Raw genomic sequence first — 26,714 nt, 5'->3', positions numbered from 1 at the left:
CAAGCTACTTAGTTTTCACTTTTGCCTTATGGCAAGGTGCTCCATCATGCTGGAAAAGGCATTGTTCATCACCAAACTGTTCTTGGATGGTTGGGAGAAGTTGCTCTTGGAGGATGTTTTGGTACCATTCTTTATTCTTGGCTGTGTTCTTAGACAGAATTGTGAGTGAGCCCACTCCCTTGGCTGAGAAGCAACCCCACACATGAATGGTCTCAGGATGCTTTACTGTTGGCATGACACAGGACTAATGGTAGCGCTCACCTTTCCTTCCCCAGACAAGCATTTTTCCAGATGCCCCAAACAATATGAAAGGGGATTCATCAGAGAAAGTAACTTTACCCCAGTTCTGAGCAGTCAATCCTTGTACCTTATGCAGAATATCAGTCTGTCCCTGTTTTTTTTTCCTGAGAGAAGTGGCTTCTTTGCTGCCCTACTTGACATCAGGCCATCGTAGAATATCAGTCTGTCCCTGTTTTTTTTCCTGGAGAGAAGTGGCTTCTTTGCTGCCCTTCTTGACATCAGGCCATCATCCAAAAGTCTTTGCCTCACTGTGCGTGAAGATGCACTTACACCTGCCTGCTGCCATTACTGAGCAAGCTCTGCACTGGTGGTGCTCTGATCCCGCAGCTGAATCACCTTTAGGAGATGGTCCTGGTGCTTGCTGAACATTCTTGGGCACCCTGAAGCCTTCTTCACAACTATTGAACCTCTCTCCTTGAAGTTCTTGATGATCCGATAAATGGTTGCTTTAGGTTCAATCTTACTAGCAGCAATATCCTTGCCTGCAAAGCCCTCTTTGTTCCTTGCAGGTAACCATAGTTAACAGAGGAAGAACAATGATTTCAAACTCCACCCTCCTTTTAAAGATTCCAGTCTGTTATTCTAACTCAACCAGCTTGACAGAGTGAACTCCAGCCGTGTCCTCGTCAACACTCTCGCCTGTGTTAACGAAAGAATCACTGACATGATGTCAGCTGGTCCTTTTGTGACAGGGCTGAAATGCAGTGGAAATGTTGTTTCTGGGATTACGTTCATTGTCACGGCAAAGAGAGACCTTGCAATTCATCTGATCACTATTCATGCCATTCTGGAGTATATGCAAATTACCATCATATAAACTGAAGCAGCAGACTTTGAGCAAACCAATACTTGTGTCATTCGCAAAACTTTTGACCATGGCTGTAGATACAATTTTTCTGACATATTTGACCACTTTAGAATGATACTTCTCTCAGATTTTCTATTTGTTTTTTGTTGGTTTGTTATGTAAGTCCAATATAAGTTACGTTTTAATTGATTATTTATCTGTAAGAGTGCCCCAGAAAAAGAGCTTTCTTTTCTTCTTAGTTTAAGCCTCAGCTTGCTCAGGCTGGCCGGCTTGCAAGGCTAGGAAAGACGCAGTCCTGGCCTTGCCACTCTCGGAAAACAGGAAGGTCGCGTCCCATTTCTGGGAACGCCGGCAGACCCTGCCCCGCACCACCCCTCAAATACCTCTGCCTATCAATCAGGCAGAGGCCTGATTGACAGGCCTCTGTGAACCTTCAATTATTTTGAAAATAGAGAGAATAAGTATAAAATAGCAGCATCAAGTTGTTTCCATAGTAACAGCATAAACAGGCGAATATACTTATCAAAAGTATTTTTGCTTTTTTATTTTATACTTTCAGTCAGCAAGGCACCATATAGTATGCTAACCGCTGTCCTGTAATAGATTGCAAGTTTTTAACTTACACACTATTACTGACCTCAAACTCACAAAATAATTGACCTGCTTCAGGCTAGAAAGGTTATCAAGTATAGCCTGAGCAGGTGCAAGTTAAACAGAAACATGCACAGATCAGTAAGCTCTGTGCATGCTTCTGTGTTAAAAAAAGTATTAAAAGTGTAAAATTAAAAAGAATGATGTGGGGTCCCCCCTAAAAGCACAATCAGCAGCAGGCTTTATTGAGCCAGACCTGGTTCCCCCGTATTTTCATCAAACAGCACCAGGCTCAGTGAGCCAGTCCTGTTTGGGGACAAAATGAGTAGGGGTCCCCCGTATTATCCACAACCTGCACCGGACTCTTTCTAGTGGGGGTGTAATGCAGCAGCCATGGGACTCTAGACTGGGGATCCCTGGGGAGGTATGGACCCCCCAAATAAAAGGGTTCCCCTATCCAGGGTACCCCAGACCCAGGCTGATAGCCTGGTTTGATAAATAGTTTGACTACAAGGCTGCCCTGCTTGCTGGTACCTGTAGAACCACAAGTACCAGGCATTAAGGGCCTACTGTTACTTGTAGTCCTCCTGTAAAATAAATAATCCAAAAGCCATAAGACACACAGACACCATGATAGTATGAACTTTAATAAGCACTCACTGAGCCTGGTGCTGGTTGATGGAAAATACAGGGAAACCCTATGCCTTTTTCCCTCATATTTTCACAACCAGAACCGGCTCAGAAAAGCTCGGTGCTGGTTGTGCATTTAGGTGAGAAAAGAAACCAAAATTTTTATTTTACTTTACACTTTTAATAGTATTTTTAACACAGAAGTATGCATGGCTCTCACTGATCTGTGCATGCCTCTGTGTAACTCGCACCTTGTAATGAGTTACATTACAAGGTGCAAGTTTTCATGCAGGTTTAATTCACATGAACTTGTATGAGAGTCATAATGGGACCCTAAAAGTCACACCCTGTTACATTTGCGAGTTGCGGGACAAAGTCGCACATTCTAAATGTACGAGAATGTGCAAGTTATCCTTGCACAAAAAACTTGGACCCTATTACATTTGGCCCCTGATGTGTGTACGTCAGATTAACATCTGACAGGTGCCCTCTCATTAACACAACATTCCCAATATAAAGTAGACCCCGGACCACACAAGCTATCCTTGACAAAGGGCAAACAGCCTGAAACGCATTTGTAGCAAAGACACTGTACACTTGGAACTGAGGCCCTGATTCAGAGCTGGACGCTCTGACAGAGCGCTCACTCTGAATCAGGGCCGTCCCTCCTACTATTTGGAGCGGCCTCCTGGCCGCACGCATATCTGTGGGTGACCACCCACAGCTATAGTGTGACACCCATGAAACGGACACCCCTAGGACTGTGAGGGGTTAATATCACTTTGGGCAAGGAAGGAGTTAATACATGTCTCCCCAGCACGTGTGAAGCAAGGGGACAGCTGGTGCTGATTGGATGAGCCTGTCCTGTCTCTCAAGCGGGGGGTGTGGTCAGGTGCCCGCGAAGAAGAGGGTGAAATATAGAGGGCGTGCCAGGAGCTGAGGAGAAGTGTGGCGTGCAGCACGAGGACAGCGGGCAGAGACCGCCAAGCTGCAAAGCTCTAGTGGAGTGTGGAGCAGCCGAGCCGGGAGCGTGGACGCCGGGGACCCGCGGAAGATAGACCGGGTCAGGTGAGCCACAGCAACGAAGAGCAGCACACCATTAAGGCGTCCAGCGCAGCAGCAAGAGCCGCTCGTGGAGGTACACAGCCACAGTGGCAACACGCAGTACAGGGTAATCATCCCCCCTGCCCCATACCACAGCAGCAGCCATCATAAGGTAACTTCAAAGCACCCTCATTTCAGTTATACTACTTAGAGAAGTCGCTGTCCAATTGTGATTTATAACTTTTTCTGCCAACCACAAGATGGCCGCAGGCCAACAGCAACAATTGCTTTGAGTTGCCATGCTGCCAACCACAAGATGGCCACCGATTAACTGCAGTATAGACATACAGCTCCAGCAGTGGAAAAGTTACATAGCCTTGCACCAGAGGTAGCTACAGGAGTGGTGAGTGGAAGATTGATTGCACCACAGGCAGAGCTGCACTGACACTCAGTGGTACTGGACTTTCTCATACCTTGTTGCAAATAGCAGAACCTCAGTGTTACTTTCACTTTCAGTATATAGGAGTTATCTGCTTCACTGACCAAGCTCACCAATATTTACCCTGCATGTTTTCCGGATCACACCAAGACTGTCCTATTTCACAGCACAGTGATTCTTTGATACTTGAAAGCTGGAATACACTACTGAAAGGAGATAATATAGCCCTTCAACCTGGGATAGAGCTGCGGGACACTTTACAGTAACAGTTGTTTAGGAATATTGAATAACCTGATTGCCTGAGAATTTAATGTGCTTATAGAGAGAAAAGTGGAATTAACATTCAGTGACTGAATTGCTGTACTGTGTACAGGACTTCCATACACACATTGGCGATTCTTCCCTCCCAGATTTAATACTAACAAATGCTACACTAAGTGGGACTAGTACCATGGTCAACTTAAACTGATCTATAAGAGCTCCACTAGCTGCAGCAGCGAAGACGGGTAGGAATACAGTGTTTTGTGTTTAAGGTCATCTGGACATTGAAACTGTTAGTTTAGTACTGACATCATTGCTGAATTGTTTTCTTGTAGTGTGCAACCGTTTGAGATAAGAATGTATGCTCAATACTGAATTCAACTGTGAATAGTAACGTAAAAGTTGCCTTACATTGTATGGTCATACTGCCGAAGTATTATTACACCAATCCGTATGGTGCCGTGCAAATGCCATTGTTTTTATGTGTAATCTCATTATTGATGTTTTTTCCCACTGATGCAATACAAAGGCTGCCTCATTGAGTGAGGTGTGTTATTTATGCAAGTGCCCTGCCGACTCTCTAATAAACCTGTGTTCACAAAATAAAAACCACAAGCTGCCTCGTCACCCCTTCATGTGCTTCCATTACTCTCACCTCTCCGTAAGTCGAGTGAAGATTGAACCACAACACACACGGTAAACTCTTTACTTACCACGTAAAGTCAAGGTTACCACAACTGGCGTCACGAACAGGATTAATGGAGTCCAAAGTGAGAAGGTTGGAAGTATAGAAGAGCCATGTCGACCGATCCACCAACCCAGGCAGTACCGCCTGCTGGCGCAGGAGCACCGATCAACCCACCTGTGGCACAGATCAATCCTATCACGCTCCCCTATTACTTTGGAGCCCCGTGGCTCCCCACGTATTCTGGTGAGGACCATGGCACAGAAGGAAGCACTCTCACCGAGTTTAAAAGGAAGATGACCTCTATGTTACGTTTGTACCCGCTAAGTGATCAGCAGCAGGTCGAGATACTCATTGGGCAATTGAAGCATTCGGCACTCAGGGAAGTGACGTCCTGGCCCGCCAGAGAAAAACAGAACGTAGAACAAGTCCTTAAACGACTAGCGACCACTTTTGATGCCCGTACCTTATCCACCTTGAAAATGAGGTTATATGCATGTAAACAAAAACCTGGGGAGAGTCTGCGTGACTACGCCCTCACCCTGCAGGAGGCCTTGAGGGCAATCCAGGCTGTCGATCAGGATGAAGTCAGGAACCCGGATGAGACCTTGGTCACCCAATTGATAGAGGGAGCTAACAGAGAAGGAACACGAGTTCAACTGCGTCTACAACTTCCGACGCATACTTTCTTAGACTTTAAAGAAGCGGCTATCAAAATGTTGGGCACGGTCGAAGAGCATAATACGGAATTCCCAGAATTACCAAGTCAGTCCTACTCGGCAGAAGCTGGCTTACGGAATGCATGTCAGGCACCCAAAGAAACCAACCCCGCCTCCCATGGGCTGCAGCTGCCATCCCCTGACCCAATACAACTGTTGAGGAAACAGATGGAAGAAATGACATTGGGAATGGCAGAGATACGTAGGGAGGTGCATAGCCTAGCTCAATCCCAACCGGCGGATTATGAAGAGCCGCGGTGGCGGCCGAGAAGACAAAGGGCTGAGGACTGGTGGGAACCACCCCGGGGACAAGGGAGAAGATCAACAGATCGGTTTGATGCTCAAGGCCGTCCCATCTGCAGGCGGTGCCAGAAGGCAGGTCATGTGGAGAGACACTGCAGGCAAGAGGAGACATTAAACTGCAACACCCCGAGGGTGGGGGTCAAGCCTCGGGGAGAACAGGAAGAGTAGACCCGAATCCTGAAGAGTGGTGGCCCCGGTATGTCGGGACGTGTCCGACAATCCCAATTGTCATAAATGGCGTGGAAGTTTTGGCCATGTTAGACACAGGATCCCAAATCACCACCATACAGCTACCTGCTTTTCAACGCTATTGGAAGGAGGGACAGTTGCTGATGCCACCTCCCTCATGGCTGCAACTAATTGCTAGTAACGGACTGGGGATCTCCTGCGTGGGGTACTGGGTGGCTAATATGCAGATCAGAGAAACCCTCCTTCCACTACAGGGATGTCTGATCACTGAGAGCAGTGAAGCTAAAGTAGCACCGGTGATTCTAGGAATGAACGTCTTACAGCAATGTCCGGAGGAGCTATTGGCCACACTAAGGAGTGAATTGTCTCAGTTGGTCACCGGGGAGCGAAGAATCATACAGAAGACTATCAGGGTGCTTCAAGGTCACCAGAGGTTCGCCCATAATGAGGGAGAGATTGGAAAGGTTAGACTAATGGATAGTACGCCCATCAAATTGCAACCCAATTCAGAGACCATCCTCTGGGGCAAGGCCTGGGGCAAGGCACGATGCGGACCAGCTGGCAGAAGCTATGAGGCCTTAATTGAACCCTGTTTAACGTCCGCTCGCCAGGAGGCGGTAGTAGCCAGTACCCTAGTCACTGTGAAGAACGGACGAGTCCCAGTGCGGATCTTAAATCCCCATAATTACGCAATCAAGTTGTATCGACGCTAGCCACTGGCCCGATTATTGTGGACCTCATTTCAAGATGTCGTATATCCATCCTTACAAGCTAATCAGTGTCAAGTAACCACGGAGAGTAGTACAGCTGACGAGCAGGAAGATGAATGGTGGGCTGAGATTCAGGTAGGGGATGGCAGTACACCGAGAGACCATAAGGCCGGAATCCTCCAGGCTGTGAAGAATAATGCTGAGACTTTCAGCCATAGCCCTACAGATCTGGGTATCGTGAAGGAGATACACCATCGTATCCTGACAGGGGATGCCCCACTGATAAAGGAGCGGCATCGCCCATTGGCACCAGCGCTATATCAGCCCGTACGGCAACTGTTGGAGGACATGAAGAGCAATGGCATCATCAGAGAGAGTCACAGCCCATGGGCAGCCCCATTGGTGTTAGTTCGCAAAAAGGATGGCCAGCTAAGATTCTGTGTAGACTACAGGAAGCTGAATGCTATCACACATAAGGATGCCTATCCTCTACCCCGAATTGAGGAGTCTCTGACGGCGCTTAAATCTGCCAAATATTTCTCAACCCTAGATTTGACCAGCAGCTACTGGCAGGTTCAGATGAAGGAAGAGGACAAGGAGAAGACTGCCTTCGTCACACCAATGGGGCTCTATGAATTCAACCGTATGCCATTTGGCTTATGCCATGCTCCCGCCACCTTCCAACGCGTGATGGAGCATTGTCTAGGCCATAGGAATTTCGATGTGGTTCTCCTATATTTGGATGACATTATCATCTTTTCAAAAACCTACTCTGACCATCTGCAACACTTACGGGAGGTTTTCCAACAGCTGACTAGATTCGGTCTGAAGCTGAAGCCATCCAAGTGCCACCTGCTCAAGCCCCGAGTTCAGTACTTAGGTCACATTGTAAGCCCTGAGGGTGTGACCCCGGACCCCGGAAAGGTGAAAGCGGTATTGGAATGGCCCATCCCGCTGACAGTCAAAGATGTCCGACGGTTCCTTGGATTTGTAGGATATTATCGAAGGTTTGTGAAGAACTTTGCCAAAGTCGCCGCCCCTCTATTAGAAATTCTACGAGGGATCCCTAAGGATAAGTATAACAAATGAATTCCCATAGAGTGGACGACTGAACGACAGACAGCCTTCGACCTGCTGAAGAAAGTCTTGACAGAGGCCCCTGTGCTGGCCTACCCAGATTACAACCACCCGTTCTGGCTGTACACGGATGCCAGCAAGCAAGGGTTGGGAGCTGTACTTGCCCAAGTTCAGGAAAATCAAGAGCGTGTGATCGCTTACGCTAGTCGCAGTCTACGTCCCACCGAATGGAACAACGCCAATTACAGCGCCTACAAACTCGAGTTTCTTGCCTTGGTGTGGGCAGTGACAGAAAAATTCAGAGACTAGCGGCAACACCGTTTGTAGCTTATACGGACTGTAACCCACTGGCTCATCAAGCCACCACCCCTCTAGGAGCTTTGGAACAAAGGTGGTCCTCCAGACTGGCCAACTACCAGTTCAAAGTAGTACACAGAAGTGGGCGAAGTAACGCGAATGCCGATGCACTCTCCCGGCTACAGACGGGCGAAAGTGAATTGGAAGGAATAGACAGGTGGGAGCAGATTGAAACTCCCAACTTCAGTTTGAAAAGAAGAGCACTGGAACAGTATGCTATGGTTCCCATCCCTGCGAGAGTGCAGGAAGTTCAGGGCGTGGAGATGGAAGGAGATTGGACTGTCTGGCAGGACGCAAGCCCAACCTTAAAAAGGGTGAAACAGTTGCTGGCCTCTCGTCAGGGGTTGACCCGAATTCAGAGACAAGCTGCAACCCCGGACCTAATCCAATTGTGGCGGCAAAAGGACCGTTTGATGTTGCGAAGAGGCCTATTGCTACGACAGAGCACAGATCCAAAGACACATCTGTTGATTGAGCAGTTGGTGGTGCCCCCTGCAAAAATCGATCTTATCCTACGGGCCTATCATGATCACTCTGGCCATTTCGGCTGTCAAAAGACCGAGACGACCCTACGTCGAAGATTTTACTGGGGGAATATGCGTCAGGATGTGGAAGACTGGTGCAAATCTTGCGACATATGCACAGCACGTAGACCGGCTCCATCAGAAGAGAAAGCACCGCTGCACCCCATTGTTACCCGACAACCACTAGAACTCGTAACTATTGACCATGTGAAGCTAGAACCAAGTAGCAATGGATATCAATATGCTGTAACCATAATTGACCATTACACCAAGTTTGCCGTTGTACTGCCAGTTCGGGATCTCACGGCAAAGACGACAGCAGAAATCATCTGGCGAGCATTTGTACGGCCCTACGGGTACCCTGCTAGTATTCTGATGGATCAGGGGCCTGCGTTTGAAGCCCTACTCTTCCAAGAACTATGCCAGTTGTACGGGTGTGTGAAATTACGCACTACAGCATACCATCCTCAGGGCAACGGGGCCTGCGAAAGGATGAACCAAACTGTGATAAATTTACTCCGAGCTGTACCCCTTCCACAAAGACGTGAGTGGCCCACTCTGCTAGCAGAACTGATCTTTGTCTACAACAACACTGTGCACAGCTCCACAGGATACACGCCATATTATCTGCTTTTTGGACGATCTGGGAAACTACCCGCTGACGTTCACTTAGGCCTGGCTTCAGATGATGCCACAGATTCTTGCTTCCAAGGGGATTGGGTCGTAGAACACCAGCGTAGATTACAGACTGCTCAAGCTCTTGTGGACCAACGTATGGATGCTATCCGTGATCGACAAAAGGATCGATACGATGCGACCGCACATGCCAGACCGTAGGAGATGTCGTGCTAAGGCGAAATAATCGGCGGCACAGCAAATTGGATTCGCAATGGGAGCCTGATCCATATGTAGTTACCGGCATTCCCAACGCTGAAATAGCCGTGTACCAGATTGATAAGGTAGAAGGTGGTCAACTGAAAGTTGTACATCGGGATCAACTCAAATTGTGCCCTAACCCTCACAGAGCTCCAGAATTACTACCTGATTCTCCACCATCACACCCAGCCCGAGATCAGTTGTCGATGCTAAATGACCCATTGAGTCTTGTCCTGAGTATGTATTGGCCTGTCGTGGCCGGTTCCCCGACCCCAGAAATGAGGCAATCGCCTGTGGTTGAGGAAGTCATTGCAGACGTCCCTGAAATTGGTGAAGTGAGATGCTCGACCAGGAGCACCCAAGGAATACTGCCCACGCGTTACAGACAATAGAGATGTCGGTAGAGGCACCTTTAGTACTGTTTTCCTGATTGCACTAATCTGTTTGACATTGATATGTTGTATTTATGTGTACATTTGTGCTAGTGTGATAGTTAATGGTTAGGCGTAGTCAGGATCATGATCTATTCATCCTATGTTCATTGATGCCCAGGATTTGTGACTTACAGATGCCAATACTCTGTTATTTGGGAATTATCCTTTGTTCTGTTTCCCTTTATTATTGGACCAAGCGTGAGGACACGCATCATTTCAGTATGGAGGGAAGTGACACCCATGAAACGGACACCCCTAGTACTGCGAGGGGTTAATACCACTTTGGGCAAGGAAGGAGTTAATACATGTCTCCCCAGCACGTGTGAAGCAAGGGGACAGCTGGTGCTGATTGGATGAGCCTGTCCTGTCTCTCAAGCGGGGGGTGTGGTCAGGTGCCCGCGAAGAAGAGGGTGAAATATAGAGGGCATGCCAGGAGCGGAGGAGAAGTGTGGCGTGCAGCACGAGGACAGCGGGCAGAGACCGCCAAGCTGCAAAGCTCTAGTGGAGTGTGGAGCAGCCGAGCCGGGAGCGTGGACGCCGGGGACCCGCGGAAGATAGACCGGGTCAGGTGAGCCACAGCAACGAAGAGCAGCACACCATTAAGGCGTCCAGCACAGCAGCAAGAGCCGCTCGTGGAGGTACACAGCCACAGTGGCAACACGCAGTACAGGGTAATCATCCCCCCTGCCCCATACCACAGCAGCAGCCATCATAGGGTAACTTCAAAGCACCCTCATTTCAGTTATACTACTTATAAGAGAAGTCGCTGTCCTATTGTTATTTATAACTTTTTCTGCCAACCACAAGATGGCCGCAGGCCAACAGCAACAATTGCTTTGAGTTGCCATGCTGCCAACCACAAGATGGCCACCGATTAACTGCAGTATAGACATACAGCTCCAGCAGTGGAAAAGTTACATAGCCTTGCACCAGAGGTAGCTACAGGAGTGGTGAGTGGAAGATTGATTGCACCACAGGCAGAGCTGCACAGACACTCAGTAGTACTGGACTTTCTCATACCTTGTTGCAAATAGCAGAACCTCAGTGTTACTTTCACTTTCAGTATATAGGAGTTATCTGCTTCACTGACCAAGCTCACCAATATTTACCCTGCATGTTTTCCGGATCACACCAAGACTGTCCTATTTCACAGCACAGTGATTCTTTGATACTTGAAAGCTGGAATACACTACTGAAAGGAGATAATATAGCCCTTCAACCTGGGATAGAACTGCGGGACACTTTACAGTAACAGTTGTTTAGGAATATTGAATAACCTGATTGCCTGAGAATTTAATGTGCTTATAGAGAGAAAAGTGGAATTAACATTCAGTGACTGAATTGCTGTACTGTGTACAGGACTTCCATACACACATTGGCGATTCTTCCCTCCCAGATTTAATACTAACAAATGCTACACTAAGTGGGACTAGTACCATGGTCAACTTAAACTGATCTATAAGAGCTCCACTAGCTGCAGCAGCGAAGACGGGTAGGAATACAGTGTTTTGTGTTTAAGGTCATCTGGACATTGAAACTGTTAGTTTAGTACTGACATCATTGCTGAATTGTTTTCTTGTAGTGTGCAACCGTTTGAGATAAGAATGTATGCTCAATACTGAATTCAACTGTGAATAGTAACGTAAAAGTTGCCTTACATTGTATGGTCATACTGCCGAAGTATTATTACACCAATCCGTATGGTGCCGTGCAAATGCCATTGTTTTTATGTGTAATCTCATTATTGATGTTTTTTCCCACTGATGCAATACAAAGGCTGCCTCATTGAGTGAGGTGTGTTATTTATGCAAGTGCCCTGCCGACTCTCTAATAAACCTGTGTTCACAAAATAAAAACCACAAGCTGCCTCGTCACCCCTTCATGTGCTTCCATTCCTCTCACCTCTCCGTAAGTCGAGTGAAGATTGAACCACAACACACACGGTAAACTCTTTACTTACCACGTAAAGTCAAGGTTACCACAATAGCGAGCGGCCAAAATGATGGTCGCGATGGTCAAGACCATTGCGACCAGGTAGGCAGCGATAGGGATAGCCAGATAGTATTAAATGCTGTCATCCTAGAGCGGACTCATAGTTGGCAAGATTGTACCCTATTTGTACTTATGTACGGACTGTCCACATCGGCAAAAGTAGCTATACAGGTTGAGTCTCCCATATCCAAATATTCCGAAATACGGAATTGTTTTAGCATGACTGAGATAGTGAAACTTTTGCTTTTTGATGGTTCAATGGGCCTGATTCAGAGCCGCTCGTAAGCGGCCGCTCGTTCGCTCCGAGCGATGTTTGCCCAACTGCACATGCGTACGGATCGTTATACGCATGCGCGAACCAGTCAGTGCGGTCGAAATTCATGTGCTCGCAAAATAGCGAATGCCTGATAATTTGACTGACAGAAAGAGGCGTATGTGAGTGGTAACAGGGGAAGGTGCTTGAAAACGGGGAGTGGAGATCCGATCGCAGGCGTGCGTAAAGGTCAAAACGGGCGTTTTATGGGTGTGCATAATTAAAACAGCAGCGTCATTGACCACGTCACTGAGTTATTTTATAGCCAGAACTGCTCGCGAAATAGTGGTAGCAAAAACCAACCACAAAAATAGCGAGCAGCTCATACCCTGGTCGATGTACTCGATTAATCTAATAAATAGCGGACATGACGTAGGATGCGAGCAGCCAGGGGGCGTAGTTTCCCAAAAAACGACTGCAAGTTTTGTTCGCTCGTTCAGACCTAGAGGCGTGAACAAGACCGCAAAGAGCGAACGGTTCATTTGAATAGCCACTCCTATTTTCTGGACGAGCGAGCGCTAATTGCGTCCGGCTCTGAATCAGGGCCAATGTACACAAGCTTTGTTTTATAAACAAAATTATTAAAAATATTGTATAAAATTCCCTTGAGGCTGTGTGTAAAATGTGTATAGGAAAGATAACTTAATTTCATGTATGTACACAAACTTTGTTTGAGCCACAAAATGATTGAAAACATTGTACCTGCAGGCTGTGTGTATAAGGTGTATATAAAACATAATGCATTCTATGTTTAGATTTGGGTTCCACTCCCAAGATATGGGAGACTCAAACTGTATAAACATCTTTTGCAAACTAAGTTTTTTTATTTCACAGGTATTGCGCCTCACTTATTTTTTCATTTATTTGTTACAGACATCCACAAGCGCTCTATTATTATAAGATTCTGCAAGGACAACCAATTACTGTTCATCACCGCCAGACTCACATCTGAGAATGCCACCATAACTTTAAGATTATGGCTCCACTTATATGCAATTAAGGGAAAATCCTGGCAAACTTCCTCTATCACGGGGTCAAATTTAACAATATGCCAATGTTTCAAAAATTTACCAAACAAACAAAAAGTACTCTAAATAAAGTAATTTCAAATTATATAAATGGAATGGGTATGAAATCCTGGCGGCTGAATCTCAAAGCATGAAGATGCTGACAGGGGCAGTAAGTAGCCTAATCCTACCCCTCTCACCCCCTAACCCTCCCTTAGTGGTGCCTAACCCTAACCTCCCCCCAGGGGTGCCTAACCCACCATTCCACACCCTAAACCTAACCCACCCGAGGAGGTGCCTAACCCTAACCTCCCCCCAGGGGTGCCTAACCCTAACCCCCCTCCCCATAGCCTGACCCTAACCTTCCCCGGGGGGCTGGCTAACCCTAATCTTCCCCTGTGTCCCCTTAAACTAACCCTCCCCCCATGGGTATCACCTAACCTGACCCGCTTACCTTCGTTTGGGATGCCGGCTGCCGATATTTGGTCATCGGGCTAAAGACAAGCATTGGAATTTCGATGCCTATCTTTAGCCCCGGGCCAGAGATTCTGATATAGGAATTCCGCCGGCCGGCAAATTAACTACATCCCAGAGGAGGGATCCAGAGGAGGGAAGAAGGAGAAAGCAGCCCCAGAGCCACTGCCTCGAGATGAAACCTGAGCTATTCTATAGGATACATTGAGCAAGCTGCACAGAGAGGTAATAATACTTAAAATTAGGGATACCCAGACCACCCCCCTGGGTGGGTCTTTGGAGAATGCAGAGGCACTCTCATGGTCACTTACTTGCCCAAATAAATTGTGAGGTGTGGAATTGAAGACATTTAAATACATAGGGGGTAAATGGATAGGAAGGGTTTGAAAGAGGTAAAGGAGTCTGGGCAGAATGTTCATTTTAGCAGCATTAATTCAGCCTATTAATTATATATAAAGGTGGGACCACGAAGCAAGGCCTGACTTAATTTGGGAGATTACACACGGGCAGTTATCCTGAAAGAGCTGGTGGTAATGCCTGGTTATGAATTCACCCAGATATTTAATCTTCTGGAGACGCCAATTGAATGGAAAAAGACATTCCAGGAGGGCTTTGTCAACTTGTGAAATATAAAAGTCAAGGACTTCTGTCTTATCAAGGTTAATTTTGTATCCAGAGAACTGTCCATATAATTCAAGTTCACTCAGGGTGGGTGGGAATGAGGTAAACAGATTTGTGATGGACAATAATAAGTAATCCGCATATAAAGCCAATTTATGCTCTGTGGACCCGACACAAACTCCATATATCTCTGAATTAGCCAGAATTTTAGCAGCCATAGGTTCTATAATGAGGGCGGAAGTAAGCTGTGAGAGAGGGCATCCCTCATAAGTACCATTAGAGATGCTGAAAGGGGCCGAGGTCAGACCCTTAGCAGAAATGGTGGCAGAGGGGGAATGGTACAGAGCTGAAACACCCCAGAGGAATATGCCAGAGAAGCCCATCGACCCAAGCACCCCATACATGAATAGCCAGGAAATTCGGTCAAATGCCTTTTCAGCATTTAGTGACATAATTAGATAGGGAATTCTGCCATCATGGATGGAGTGTATCAGGTTGATAGTCCTACTGGTGTTATCGGGGGCCTGTAGCCGCGGAATAAATCCAACCTGGTCAGGATCAATAATGGTAAAAGAGGTTTTAATCTAGTGGCCAGAATTTTAGAATATAATTTTAAGTCTACGTTGAGTAGGGAAATTGGCCTGTAACTAGAGCAAAGCGAATGGTCTTTCCCATTTTTTGGAATCACAGTAATATTTGCTTGTGTCGTGGCAGAGTTAAAGGATGCCCCATCCAGAATTTTATTAAAGAGGTCTGTTAAGTAAGGAATGAAGGTCTTCGCAAATTTTTTGCAGTATTATGCCGAAAAGCCGTCATGGCCAGGGTCATAAGAACCTTTAATAGATTTGACAGCTGCTCGGATTTCGACCTATATAATATCAGCATTTAGTGAGGAAAGTTGGGCCGTAGTAAGTTTTGGGAGAGGAGTACCATCTAAATACTGTACGTCTCCAAGTCACCAAACTGAAGGGAGTCACAAAGAAAAGGGGCTAGGAGATTATACAAGGAAGTGTAGAATTCCCTAAATTCGTGAACAATTTCAACAGGGTCATAAGTGACAGATTTAGTATGTTTTGATTGGATTGTATCAATCAGGTGAAGGGTTCATTTCCATCTCAGCTTTCAAGCCAACACAGAATCGGCTTTATCGCAAAAATGCTGTTGAAGTTTCTGCAGAGTAGTAGCCGCTTTCCGGGAAAGCAGAGTATTTAGTTGGCCCCAGACAAATTCAATCTGAGTCAGCCAGTCAGCAGTGGAGTTATGTTTTGTTGTGAATTAATATTGCAACACCATGTTTCTTACAATCAGCTGAGGCAAAGAAGGTCTGAGAGAACTGCTTTCCCTGCAATTGAGTGTGAGTACCTGTAAGATGAGTTTTCTGGAGAAACATGATATCTGCTTTTTCCCTTATACAGGCTCCCAGGACTGCAGTACATTTACATGGCGAATTAAGGACATTAACATTGATAGATAGGAGCTTCAGGACCATGGTACCAAGGGTATATCTGCTTCTAAAGAAAGGATGGTGAGACAGCTGAAAAAATAAGAAAAAAATTGTTCTACCAAACACATAGTAGAGAGAAGAAGGGGGGAGAGAGAGAGAGAGAATAGCCACAAAAGAAAAGGGAAAAAGAGGGGAAAGCCCATATGGACAAAAACCATTAAACATAGGAACCCCTAGGGGGTTCAAAAAAGTGAAAGACATAACTTGTGAGATACCAAACAATAAGTACAGGGAGCATCATCCAAGGGAAAGGCCCAGGTAGTAGCAATCAGGGAGCTGTAAAGCCAAGAGGAGTGGGAGCACCAGACCCACAGAGGAGCAGCAATATGGTTATGATGTTGGGTAACTGTAGAACCCTGAGGTTTGGGTGACATGGGTTGTGGGAGCGATGACTCAGGCAGTATATCTAATTTTGCAAGGAGATCCTGGCCTTGCTCAAGAGATTTTATAGGAAACCTGGAGCTGGAAGGGGAAGATCCAACAATATCCGATATTGTGTTGTTGCAGAAATCGAGTTATGGGTTGGAGATAGGTGATCATGGAGGTGTCTCTAGTAGCCTGAAGTAGCTGTTCCTTGGTACGGTAATAGTGCAGTCGGACAATTATATTATGGGGAGATTGGGCAGAGGATGGTCTAGCCCGGAGGGCCCGAAGGGCTCTTTCCATCAGATAGTCCACTGCTGAGAGTTCAGGAAGAATATGATGAAAGAGGTCACCGTAGAAAGATTGCAGGTCTGAGGCAGAGACGGATTCTAACACATTGCGAATTCGTAGATTGTTATGACGGGAGTGGTTCTCAGTGTCCCGTTTTTCCTTGAGAGATTCTACTTTGGCATTTAAACGTTAGAGTTCCTTATCAAGGGTTGCCTCGGAATGACAGAGATCATCTGTCTTTGATTCCATCTGTTCTACTGCCAAGGGAGGATAGTTCCGACTTAAAGTCATTGACATCTTTGGCAAGTTTCTGGCCAAAAGTGGCTTGGATGCCTTCCAGAAGATACGTCATAACTGCCTGTATTTGAGGTTCAATTTCAACATTGATGATTGCGAACTAGAGGCGTTGAGTTGATCCGATGATAGTGGAGTAGGTTTACTTTTAGAGCCAAAGAAATTGGCCGATGGGGCCTGAGACGATTTTTTATTTTTCTGAGACATAGTTTAGGTCAGAGGGAAGAGGAGCAATCCTGTAAAAACTATACTCGAGGCTTCAACATGTCTTGAGCTCTTGCGCTCTTATTTGTTGCGTGTTCCCTATTCCATGTAATTAACTGGATGAGTGGTTTTAGCTGTTGTTGTTTGGTGTGTTTGTTTTGAGGGGATGGGGGAGGCCACCAGGTTCCGGGGTACCGGTAAGCTTCTCACATTACACAGGCAGGTTAGTGTGGATGAAGTAAAACATATAAAAAAGTCCAGGAGCGAAATTCACTATATACCCAGCAGGTGGCAGCAATAGCACCTATGTAAAGTGACGGATAAGGAAGATATTGAGTGTAGGGATGGGCAGAACGATTCACTGCACTGAGTTGAGCCACATAGCTCAACTCAGTGAAGTGTCTCGAAACAATGTCTCAGGACACGGCTCTTTAGAGCTGTAGGAAGCAGAGGTGCCAGCGACTCTGAGTGAGTCGCTGACAGCTCCACCCCTCGCAGCCCAGCACTACAGCTCAAGGTTTTGCACTGACTCTCCTGAATCAGTGCACTCCTCCGAGCCCTGGCAGAAGCAGCGCAACTCAGTGAGTCACTGACAGCTCCGTCCCGCGCAGCCCAGCTCAAGCTTCTGCACTGACTCTCCTGAGTCAGTGCACTGCCCCGAGCTCTGGCAGTAGCTGCGTGACTGACAGTGAGTCGCTGACAGCTCCGCCCCCTACATTGCTGATATGACTCAGTGGAGAAGTATAATCAGGTCAGATCAGCAGTGTAGGGGGCGGAGCTGCCACTCACTCTAGCTCCCACTGACAGAGAGGCTAGGGAGGTGAGTGTCTCAACACACCAAACACTGAGTGACTCGAATCATTCTAACATCGGAATGATTCGAGTCAGTGTGTTGAGACACTAACTAGCCATCTCTAATTGAGTGCCACTTTGATGAAGGCAGGGTTGCAGCTTACGAATTAATAGGGGATTAAAGGTAAGTTAATTGAAAAAAAGAAAGACAGTGGCCAGATACATTTTTTTCCCCCACAAGCAATAATGGAAATTGTGGGGGTGAGAATTCTGTGGGGGGTCCTGCTCATGGACCATAATCGTGTCCGCCTAGTATTCAGCAGTGTCCTAAATGTAGAGAGCCAGAGATGAGCAGGCAGTGTTAAATAAGTGGGGAGCCAGAATGAGTGGCTCTTATTTAACAGTGTAAACCCCAGCAGGAATAGTTGAGAATAGTAGTAAGCAGTGACTCACCCAGGTAACTCAAGAGGCAAGCATCCTTACCGCAGTTCTAGGAGAGTGAAGTCACTGCAAAGCCTGAGGACCATGGTGGTTGTGGAATAGCTGCAGCATGGAGGTGAGAGGTGAACAGCAGCACTAGGAACCAGACACTGGTCTGTGAGGGACATCCATCTGTGCAGCACCAGGCATAGAGCTGCTGTTGCAATGAAAGGAGGACTGTCCGGAATTTCCATGCCATGAGTGGAGCAGCCGCAGGCAGTGGGGAAAGCAGTGAGCGGATAAACACTTAGGAGACACGGAACTCCAGCAGCAGCCGATCTGGATGCAGTCACACTCACAGGGTTGCTGGCAGGAACAGCAGTAGGCCACGAAGAGGGAATCCAACCATGGCAGGTATGCCAGCAGTGGACGCAGGTCACAGGTGGCCTCCGGCACCATCAGAGTCACAGCGTGGCAGAGAGAAGGGGGTTCACTCCCGAGGAAAAAAACAAATTCGGAGCCAATATGAGTGGCTCAGCAGGGAGTAAACATTAGCCTTATGCCAGAGCTGGTAAGCATTGCCAAAGAGGTGGAGAAGATAGAAAGGATAGGTGCAGATATTAGCCGACTGGGAACGAAGCTCAGGGATCACACATCCACCATCTTTGGCTGTCAAGCCACACCCCACTGATTCAGCATTTCTATTTTTGATTGTTTTAGCACACTGTATAATTTGCACCAGCCTATATTTCCATACTGATAGGGTTAACTGCTTACACCATCTGCATGTATACAAAGGACAAGAAAAGATTCTGCACAGAGCTTTGTTTTTTTCAATTCAATGATATAAATAAGAACCAACCATAGGTAATCATTACTCCAATAGTGTCATTCAAAATTCGTTGGTGGTGCTCCCATAGCCCAAAGAAGACAGTATATACACATAGAGAAGAGAGTAGGGCTAGTTGTTGGGGCACTCTTAAGAAAATATATAATTAAAATGTAACTTTTATTTATTATAATAAAATATATGGTACCAAGATCCCCCAAGAAGAAATAAATTAATCAAAAATAAGTGGATCTAATTGAAGTATAAGATCCTAAGGTAATCCTCTGGCGAAATATTTATCATCATCCCTTAGGGTAGGCAAATATTAGTCAAGTAGGATAAAGATGTTACACCATAAAGTGGGTGAAACAAATAGAAATATGATTTGTGGTGCTCTGACAATCGTCACTGGGGTCCTATGTGTTCCTCTTTCACCTACGGCACCTGGTATTCCCTGGGGGTCCCCCCTCCAAGTACTAACCAGGCCTATCACCATTTAGCTTCCAAGATCAGACGAGATTGGGCAGGGAATACCAGGTGCCGTAGGTGAAAGAGGAACACATAGGACCCCAGACACTACAGCCATACATCACTAAAATGCCCAATCTCGTCTGATCTTGGAAGCTAAATGGTGATAGGCCTGGTTAGTACTTGGAGGGGGGACCCCCAGGGAATACCAGGTGCCGTAGGTGAAAGAGGAACACATAGGACCCCAGTGACGATTGTCAGAGCACCACAAATCATATTTCTATTTGTTTCACCCACTTTATGGTGTAACATCTTTATCCTACTTGACTAATATTTGCCTACCCTAAGGGATGATGATAAATATTTCGCCAGAGGATTACCTTAGGATCTTATACTTCAATTAGATCCACTTATTTTTGATTAATTTATTTCTTCTTGGGGGATCTTGGTACCATATATTTTATTATAATAAATAAAAGTTACATTTTAATTATATATTTTCTTAAGAGTGCCCCAACAACCATCTGCATGTAATCTGTAACACAGAATACATTTGTTGGTTTATACCAGCCATTTAGTCTGTTCCTCCTTACACACCATTATTAACATACACCACAAATTAGGGCTGAGCGCTTAGTGGAAGAAGGCTCACAAGCCAAAACGCATCTGGGACCGCACCACTGCAGGCCCCATCCCTTCCTTCAACCTTGGGCATGTCCACATAATGACCCCCTAACCAGCGGACACCACTGCTCATGCATAGTCACCCAACCTGCAGCTCCTGCCACATCAACACCGCAGGCATCGAATATTGCAACACAGGGCACACACTGGTCCAGGCAGCTGCGAGCACCTTTAGCGATCGACAGCCTGTCCTAGACCGGATCGAGCACACCCCTGTTTACTGCATCCAGCCACAAGCATCACTGTACTCAGCATAGATGGAGAGCACAGGCACTCACATAGAGGAAGGGCACCCACCGCCTCAGGCCAGCTGACAGCGCCATCAGCTAATGGCACCCTCATCTGGGCCTAGGTGGGTGGATGCTTCCACCTTACCAAATTGTTGACACCATCAGACGGTTGCTCATAGAACCCCTTGGGCTTGTGGGGTTCACCAATGCATCGGGGAGGCCCACCCCCCACCGAGATGCATACTGCACCACCAGAGTTCCTGCTACAGAACCAGCATTCCATACCAGGAGGAGGAAAGAATTACCTAATTTAGAGACACTTCGGCCGCATTAGTATACCTCACAAGCACCTACCCCTATGTAAGAACTTTGCTACACCAATGTGCGAGATGCTGCCAAACACTAGAACTTTTAACCGACTTTACTGGCACCATACATATCCACACTGCTCACAACACTGTCAACCAAAGGTCCAGCAGGGAAGACGTGCTGGTCAAGAACTGCACGGAAAGGAGCCCCCTGAAAGGGTCTACACACCCTTCCACACTGAGCTAGTCACATATACCCCCCTCCAATACACCCCCTCCACTTTACACTGAGCCCCCATCCCCTCCTCCCTGGACCACACCGGAGCAGCATTGTGTCTACTCAATAGATGGTTTGGCCCCCATTTTGTTGTCTGTCTTTTATTCAACATAACACGGTTTAATATATGAATCACAACACCTTGCCCTACACCCACAGAAAGAACGCAGCTGATCCCCATATTCCATTTCCAAACAGGACCAGGAACTCCTGTAGACGGTGCAGCACTCCTTTTTCCACCACCCCCCACCTTCACATACACAAACACACATCTTTCACTCTCCGTCCCCATCCACATCATGTCCTACCCTCTCCCTCCATCCGCCCCTACATATCCCCCTCCCCAACAAATACCCCATTCACCCAATCACCACATTTTGGATGAGTGCGGTTCACCTCATTACCTTCATATAGTCACTCTGAACATTGCCATGGATAATACCTTGCGATTGTTGGTATATAACTCCCAGTTGTACTATATAAATTGACATCTCTTTATACAGTGACAACTTATAAAAATGGCACTACAGCGATATGCAGGTTTATGTAGGACCAATATATATAATATTTTCTGACCAGCTATTAGCACTTGTTTGGGAGCATCCTCATGATTAATATACACACAATTTATGAACAATTTAGTTCTGATATTGAAATTAAAGACACAGTGTGACACATTCTTGTTTAAATGTACTTGTCTTTTCTTTATTCATATTTTATCACAAATCTTGTGTATATACTGTATGTTTGCTTTATATTGTGCTGGTTTTTATCCAAATTTAGACATTTTATATGAATTGATTAAAGTGAAGATGTAATTTATCGTGCGCCACCTTAAGACAACATCTTTCTCCATTACATTTTAAAAGTAAACAGAACAAATTTCCTGCTTGATTTCCTAAAAGAGTTTTGCCCTTCTTGTCAATTACGTTAGGTACAGTAATACTCAATTAGTCATGTAAAAAAGAAGATATCTCCACCGTTTTTATGTACAAAACAGATTTGTCTTTCACAAAACACACATAGAAATGGTCTTTTTCCACTTTGGTTTCATGACCTTGATGACCGTGTAGTTCATAATATAACATATAATGATGCAAATTACCAATCAAATTCATAATGAAATAAATCTAAAGATATCTGTAAAGTATTTATGCTTAGTGCAGGAAGACAGCAGATATTAAATAAAACTATTTTGATGCAAGGATAAAAATTTAGATTTAAATATATTTAATTGACTCAAGATAAAAAATAATATACTTACTGTTACAGTGAAATACTTTGAGTTCCTCAAAGTTGTTTGGAATCTCCAGTCTGACATTTGACCTTAAAAGTAATGAACAATCTAGAATTAACTTTAACTTAGCAATAAATCATGCTAAAAATAATTTGGACACAAATGTTTACATACATGTTTTTGTATACATGTAAATAAATGTTTATAAACATGTTTATATAAATGTTTTTGTATACATGTGAACAAAACACAAAGTGTAGATCTCAACCACTCCTCCACCCACTTGGCTTGCGTCCAGAGTATGTACAGTATAGACCCCTGCAAAAGTGATTAAATAGGGATACGTTTATCTATTTTGGTAGTTATTTATATTGAAAACAAGAAGTATTTGGTGAAAGAAAAGCAAACATAGAACTTGAAACTTGTAGCTGCCATAAATGTATTCAAAACCACATTACATTGAAAGAAAAATCGAATTCTCTTTTTCTCTCTTACTTGTTCTCACTCTTCTTATCTACAGTATGTACAGATGTGTCTTTGCTCATAGTGCGGCATTCTGGCCTCCCTGCCACGGCATGTCAATACGCATTATGGCGTTGTGTACTATATGCCACGATAGACTACACGCCATGCAGTACACGGATGAAAACTAATGTACTGAATTCAATACTGTAGCAGTGGACAGTGATTAGTGAGAGGCTGGCCAATCACGTTCAGGTAGTGTAAACAGTCATTCCTCCAGGTGCTTGAAATTATCACTTTGTGTCAAGACTTAACCACTATAGATATGATATTCATTACGGGCCATCCGTACTGTATACTGTCCCTACATGGTGTAAAGACGCCTGGCTTAAAGATGCACAGGCAGTGTTTCATAAAGAGAGATCATTTAAGTACTCTGCTCAACTTTATGCATTGCTCCACACTTTCCTAATCCCTTCATCTCCATGTTATGACACCCAGCTTCATTAGACTATAAACCTCTTTTGACATTGTATTGTACACGGTGTAAAGATGCGCACTAGACATGACATACACAATAGGTGTAACAGCTGCTATGGTTGGCTTGCGTGGGTGAGTGGGCAAGGTGAGCGCTTTCCAAAGTTTGCCACCTCTATCAACAAAGTAGAAGAAACAAAAATAGTAGGTTGCACTTATCATTCACAGCAGGGAGTAGTACATTAATATTTATTTAGATAAAAAATATTGCAAATAATAAACAAGCAACAATTATAAAACTCTCGGGAGTGGGGTTATAAATGCATCAATATAATTGCAGTATATAAAAAACACATACTTTTAATAAAAATCAACATATATATGTTAACTTGTTGCAGGCATCTTTCATAGTGGAATCAACCACTATAAATGGGATATAGCTATCCAACAGTCTTTTAATGTGTAGCAATGTGAAGCAATACTAGTGTGCAACAGTCCTTAATGGTAATTTTGTATCGCTGGTAGGTAGCAACAAATGTAGCAGAGTTTAGAGCTTTTAGAGCACTCCCAGCCAAATGTTAGTATTCCCAATTCTCCACAATACTCCAATGATTGATTCCAAAGTTAGGAGTGTATGTATAGATATAGATAATGAATAAAGGACAGTCTGAAGTCCTAGCTATCCACAGTACTCACAGTCAGTGTGCGTTAAGCTCCGCCCCAGTGGCAATCAAACTGTGAGTCACCCAGCAGTGTGAATATTCCTCCTGGCGCAGTAACACGGCTTCCCTCTGATCACCTAGGTTTCACCACTGTGGAATTACCTTTGGGAGATCTACTATCAATATTAATTTTACGGAATGTAGGCATAATCTGTCTACACTGCGCTATAAAATGATTGACCACATCCCTGATAACAAGAGAGGTGGGGACAGGTTTATTCTATTATTACAGTCTGAAGCCTGTTGGATTTTCCATTTAAACATGGTACAGCTGCATGTGCTGAATGAAACTCTATCCCTCACATGCTTTAATTAGTCTTGTCTATGTTTGCATATCAGTTACCTTATTACTTTCTACTTAATTACTTTTTTCTTGATTCTTTAGACCTGTATATTATTAGGTTCATTATCCAGCTTTTAGTTTGTTTCACTTTGTTTTTGTATGTATTGCTGTAGGCTTTACACTGATTTTTTGTTTGCAGTGTTGCCATGGTGAGTCTGTTGCCGGACGTCGCGCTTGCTGTGCGGTGCTCAGTGATGACGTCAGACTCAGTCTACGGAGGACTGCGGGGGGAGCAATCGTGGTGTTCTGTATGTATTTAGGTAAGCGCATTTTATGTATTTTTATTATTCCTGATGAAGGTCCGAAAAGGACTGAAACTTTGAAGTAAACTATTAGAGGTCTGATGATCCGGTTTTTGTAACTGTTTCTTGTGAGTGACGCCGCCATTTGTCTGCTGTTTATCCCATTTGCGGGGGGCACCCAGGTTACACTCCTTCTGGAGGAAGAGTACCAAGCCAGTGGCTATATATATATATATATATATATATATATATATATGTGTGTATATATATATATATATATATATATACACACACCTACATATACATGTACTAGACTCCTAAGGAAGTCCCTATAGGACAAAACGCATTGAGGCCAGTTGACCCAGGCTCTCTAGTTGTGAACATTTATACCTAAGAGGATTGGGTTACCACTCTAAAAGATAAGCACACCTTTTTTCTTATTTCTATTTTGTATGTTTCCTAAGTTGTCTCCCTATGTTATTGTATCCAATGGGGGATAATTTGTATTTGCTTTGAAGCTCGTGCGCACTCATCATATACATTTCTGTGAAGTGCTAAAAAGGGATACTAGGAGATTGTTGGAAAGACATACTACAGGCTATAAATATAGCATTATTTGGTACCCAGCCCTTAGTATATTTGTCGTATTATACAGTATATAAAGGAAATATCACATTATAATATCCCTTATGGGCTTGAATGAGCTGATGACATCCTGAGTTCATCCCATCCAGTGTGAACCTTGCAATTTGGGATTCAGTAAAAACAGGCTAGTGGTTGTTAGAGATGGGCGCACATGCACAAAATCAATACATTAAAACTTGACTTTTATTAGTTATTATACTAAAAATTCCATTCACTAGGAATGGTACAGTGAAAAATTGAAGTAAAATATTAATTTATTGAATTGATAAACATACATATAGATTAGTGTATAAAGATAGAAAAATGTGAACAAATAGAGTATAAAAAATCAGGGTCCGCCATTTCAATTTCCCAGTATTATGAAAGTAATGTACCATGCTGAATCGGAGCAAAATTATATGAAATATGTATATTCAATATATTTAATAACCTACGTATAAATGCTCCTTGTTGCTTGTTGTTCATAGTGCTAAATTAATAAAATAATTCCCTAACATTGGTGGTAATAATATCACATCTACTTGAGTGGCTTGCGAAAACTTCAGCAATAATGTCCTCCTTTAATATAAGGCATAATTGCTGGTTTAATCCTTTAAAGGTCAGACAATCACATCACAATACTTATAATCTTTTGCCCTTATATTAAGGCTGAATTGAATAAACCAGTGATTCCCAATCTGTGCACCATGGCACCCTGGGGACACTTGCAGGGGTGCCTCAGGTTAGTAGCCCAGCACAAATCAAATTATATATGGTCAATGTAATGTAAATATGTGGACAAACAGAAGCACAAACCTGTCCACCACCACATAACTGACCCTAGGGATGACAGGTAAGCACAATTTACTTCACTTTACTACATTTTTTCTGAATTTATCAATAACAAACTTTTGGCTTAGGGGTGTCGTGAAAACAATGCTGATACTCTAGGGCGCCGTGATTCAAAAAAGTTTGGGAACCACTGGAATAAACAGAATTCTCTCATAGGGAATTCCTGAGGTGGGGTAATGATGTTTGAGGGGTTACATTTCAAAAGCTATTAGAAATTTGCCATGGACAGGTAGAACTGTCGCTCGGTGCTGCATGCCAAATTTCAGGACAAAAAAAATGAGTAATTGGGAACAATGTAAACTTTATACTGTCAGTTTTTTCTTCCACTTCCTGTTTGGTCAAAACTGCTACTTTTCTGCTTTAGTCTATGGGAATTTTAGGGAAAGCATAACTCAGGGTAGAGGACAAATTAGGACTTTGGGTTAGTTCTGTTAGGTAGCTCTTGTTCCAGTGTAGGGCCTTTTGGAGTTCAGGTACTTGAGAACGTTACAGTTTTTAAACTATTAGCCCACAAATGCCCCATTATACACTTTACATAGGAAATGTCAACTTGCTGTGCATGCTCAGTGTCAGGGCTCTGCCGGGGATCAGTGCAGCCTTACCTCCTCGCCGGCTTCCTTTGATCTCCCGGGCGGTCGGGCAGCTGGCGCGGCGGCTGAGAGGACGCTGAGCATTCTCCCCGTGCGTAGGGGACTGCGGGTGGTCCAGTGTCTGGACTCGGGGTTCCCGGCATGGGC

At 44.8% G+C, this 26,714-nt stretch overlaps 1 protein-coding gene across 1 annotated transcript in view; it reads right to left on the bottom strand.

The window, feature by feature from the left end:
- The window catches only part of LOC148508928 (NXPE family member 2-like), a 215,316-nt gene that overhangs the window by 135,361 nt on the left and 53,241 nt on the right, over positions 1-26,714 (bottom strand). Inside the window, exon 4 of the mRNA XM_088443817.1 lies at positions 22,283-22,344. Coding sequence (XP_088299943.1) covers positions 22,283-22,344 — 62 coding nt within the window. The remainder of the gene's footprint in view (positions 1-22,282; positions 22,345-26,714) is intronic.

The sequence above is a fragment of the Taudactylus pleione genome, unplaced genomic scaffold (assembly GCF_031769625.1).
Source record: "Taudactylus pleione unplaced genomic scaffold, aTauple2 ptg000334l, whole genome shotgun sequence".
NCBI classification, from domain to species: domain Eukaryota; kingdom Metazoa; phylum Chordata; class Amphibia; order Anura; family Myobatrachidae; genus Taudactylus; species Taudactylus pleione.
This window is presented reverse-complemented; position numbering and strand designations above follow the sequence as displayed.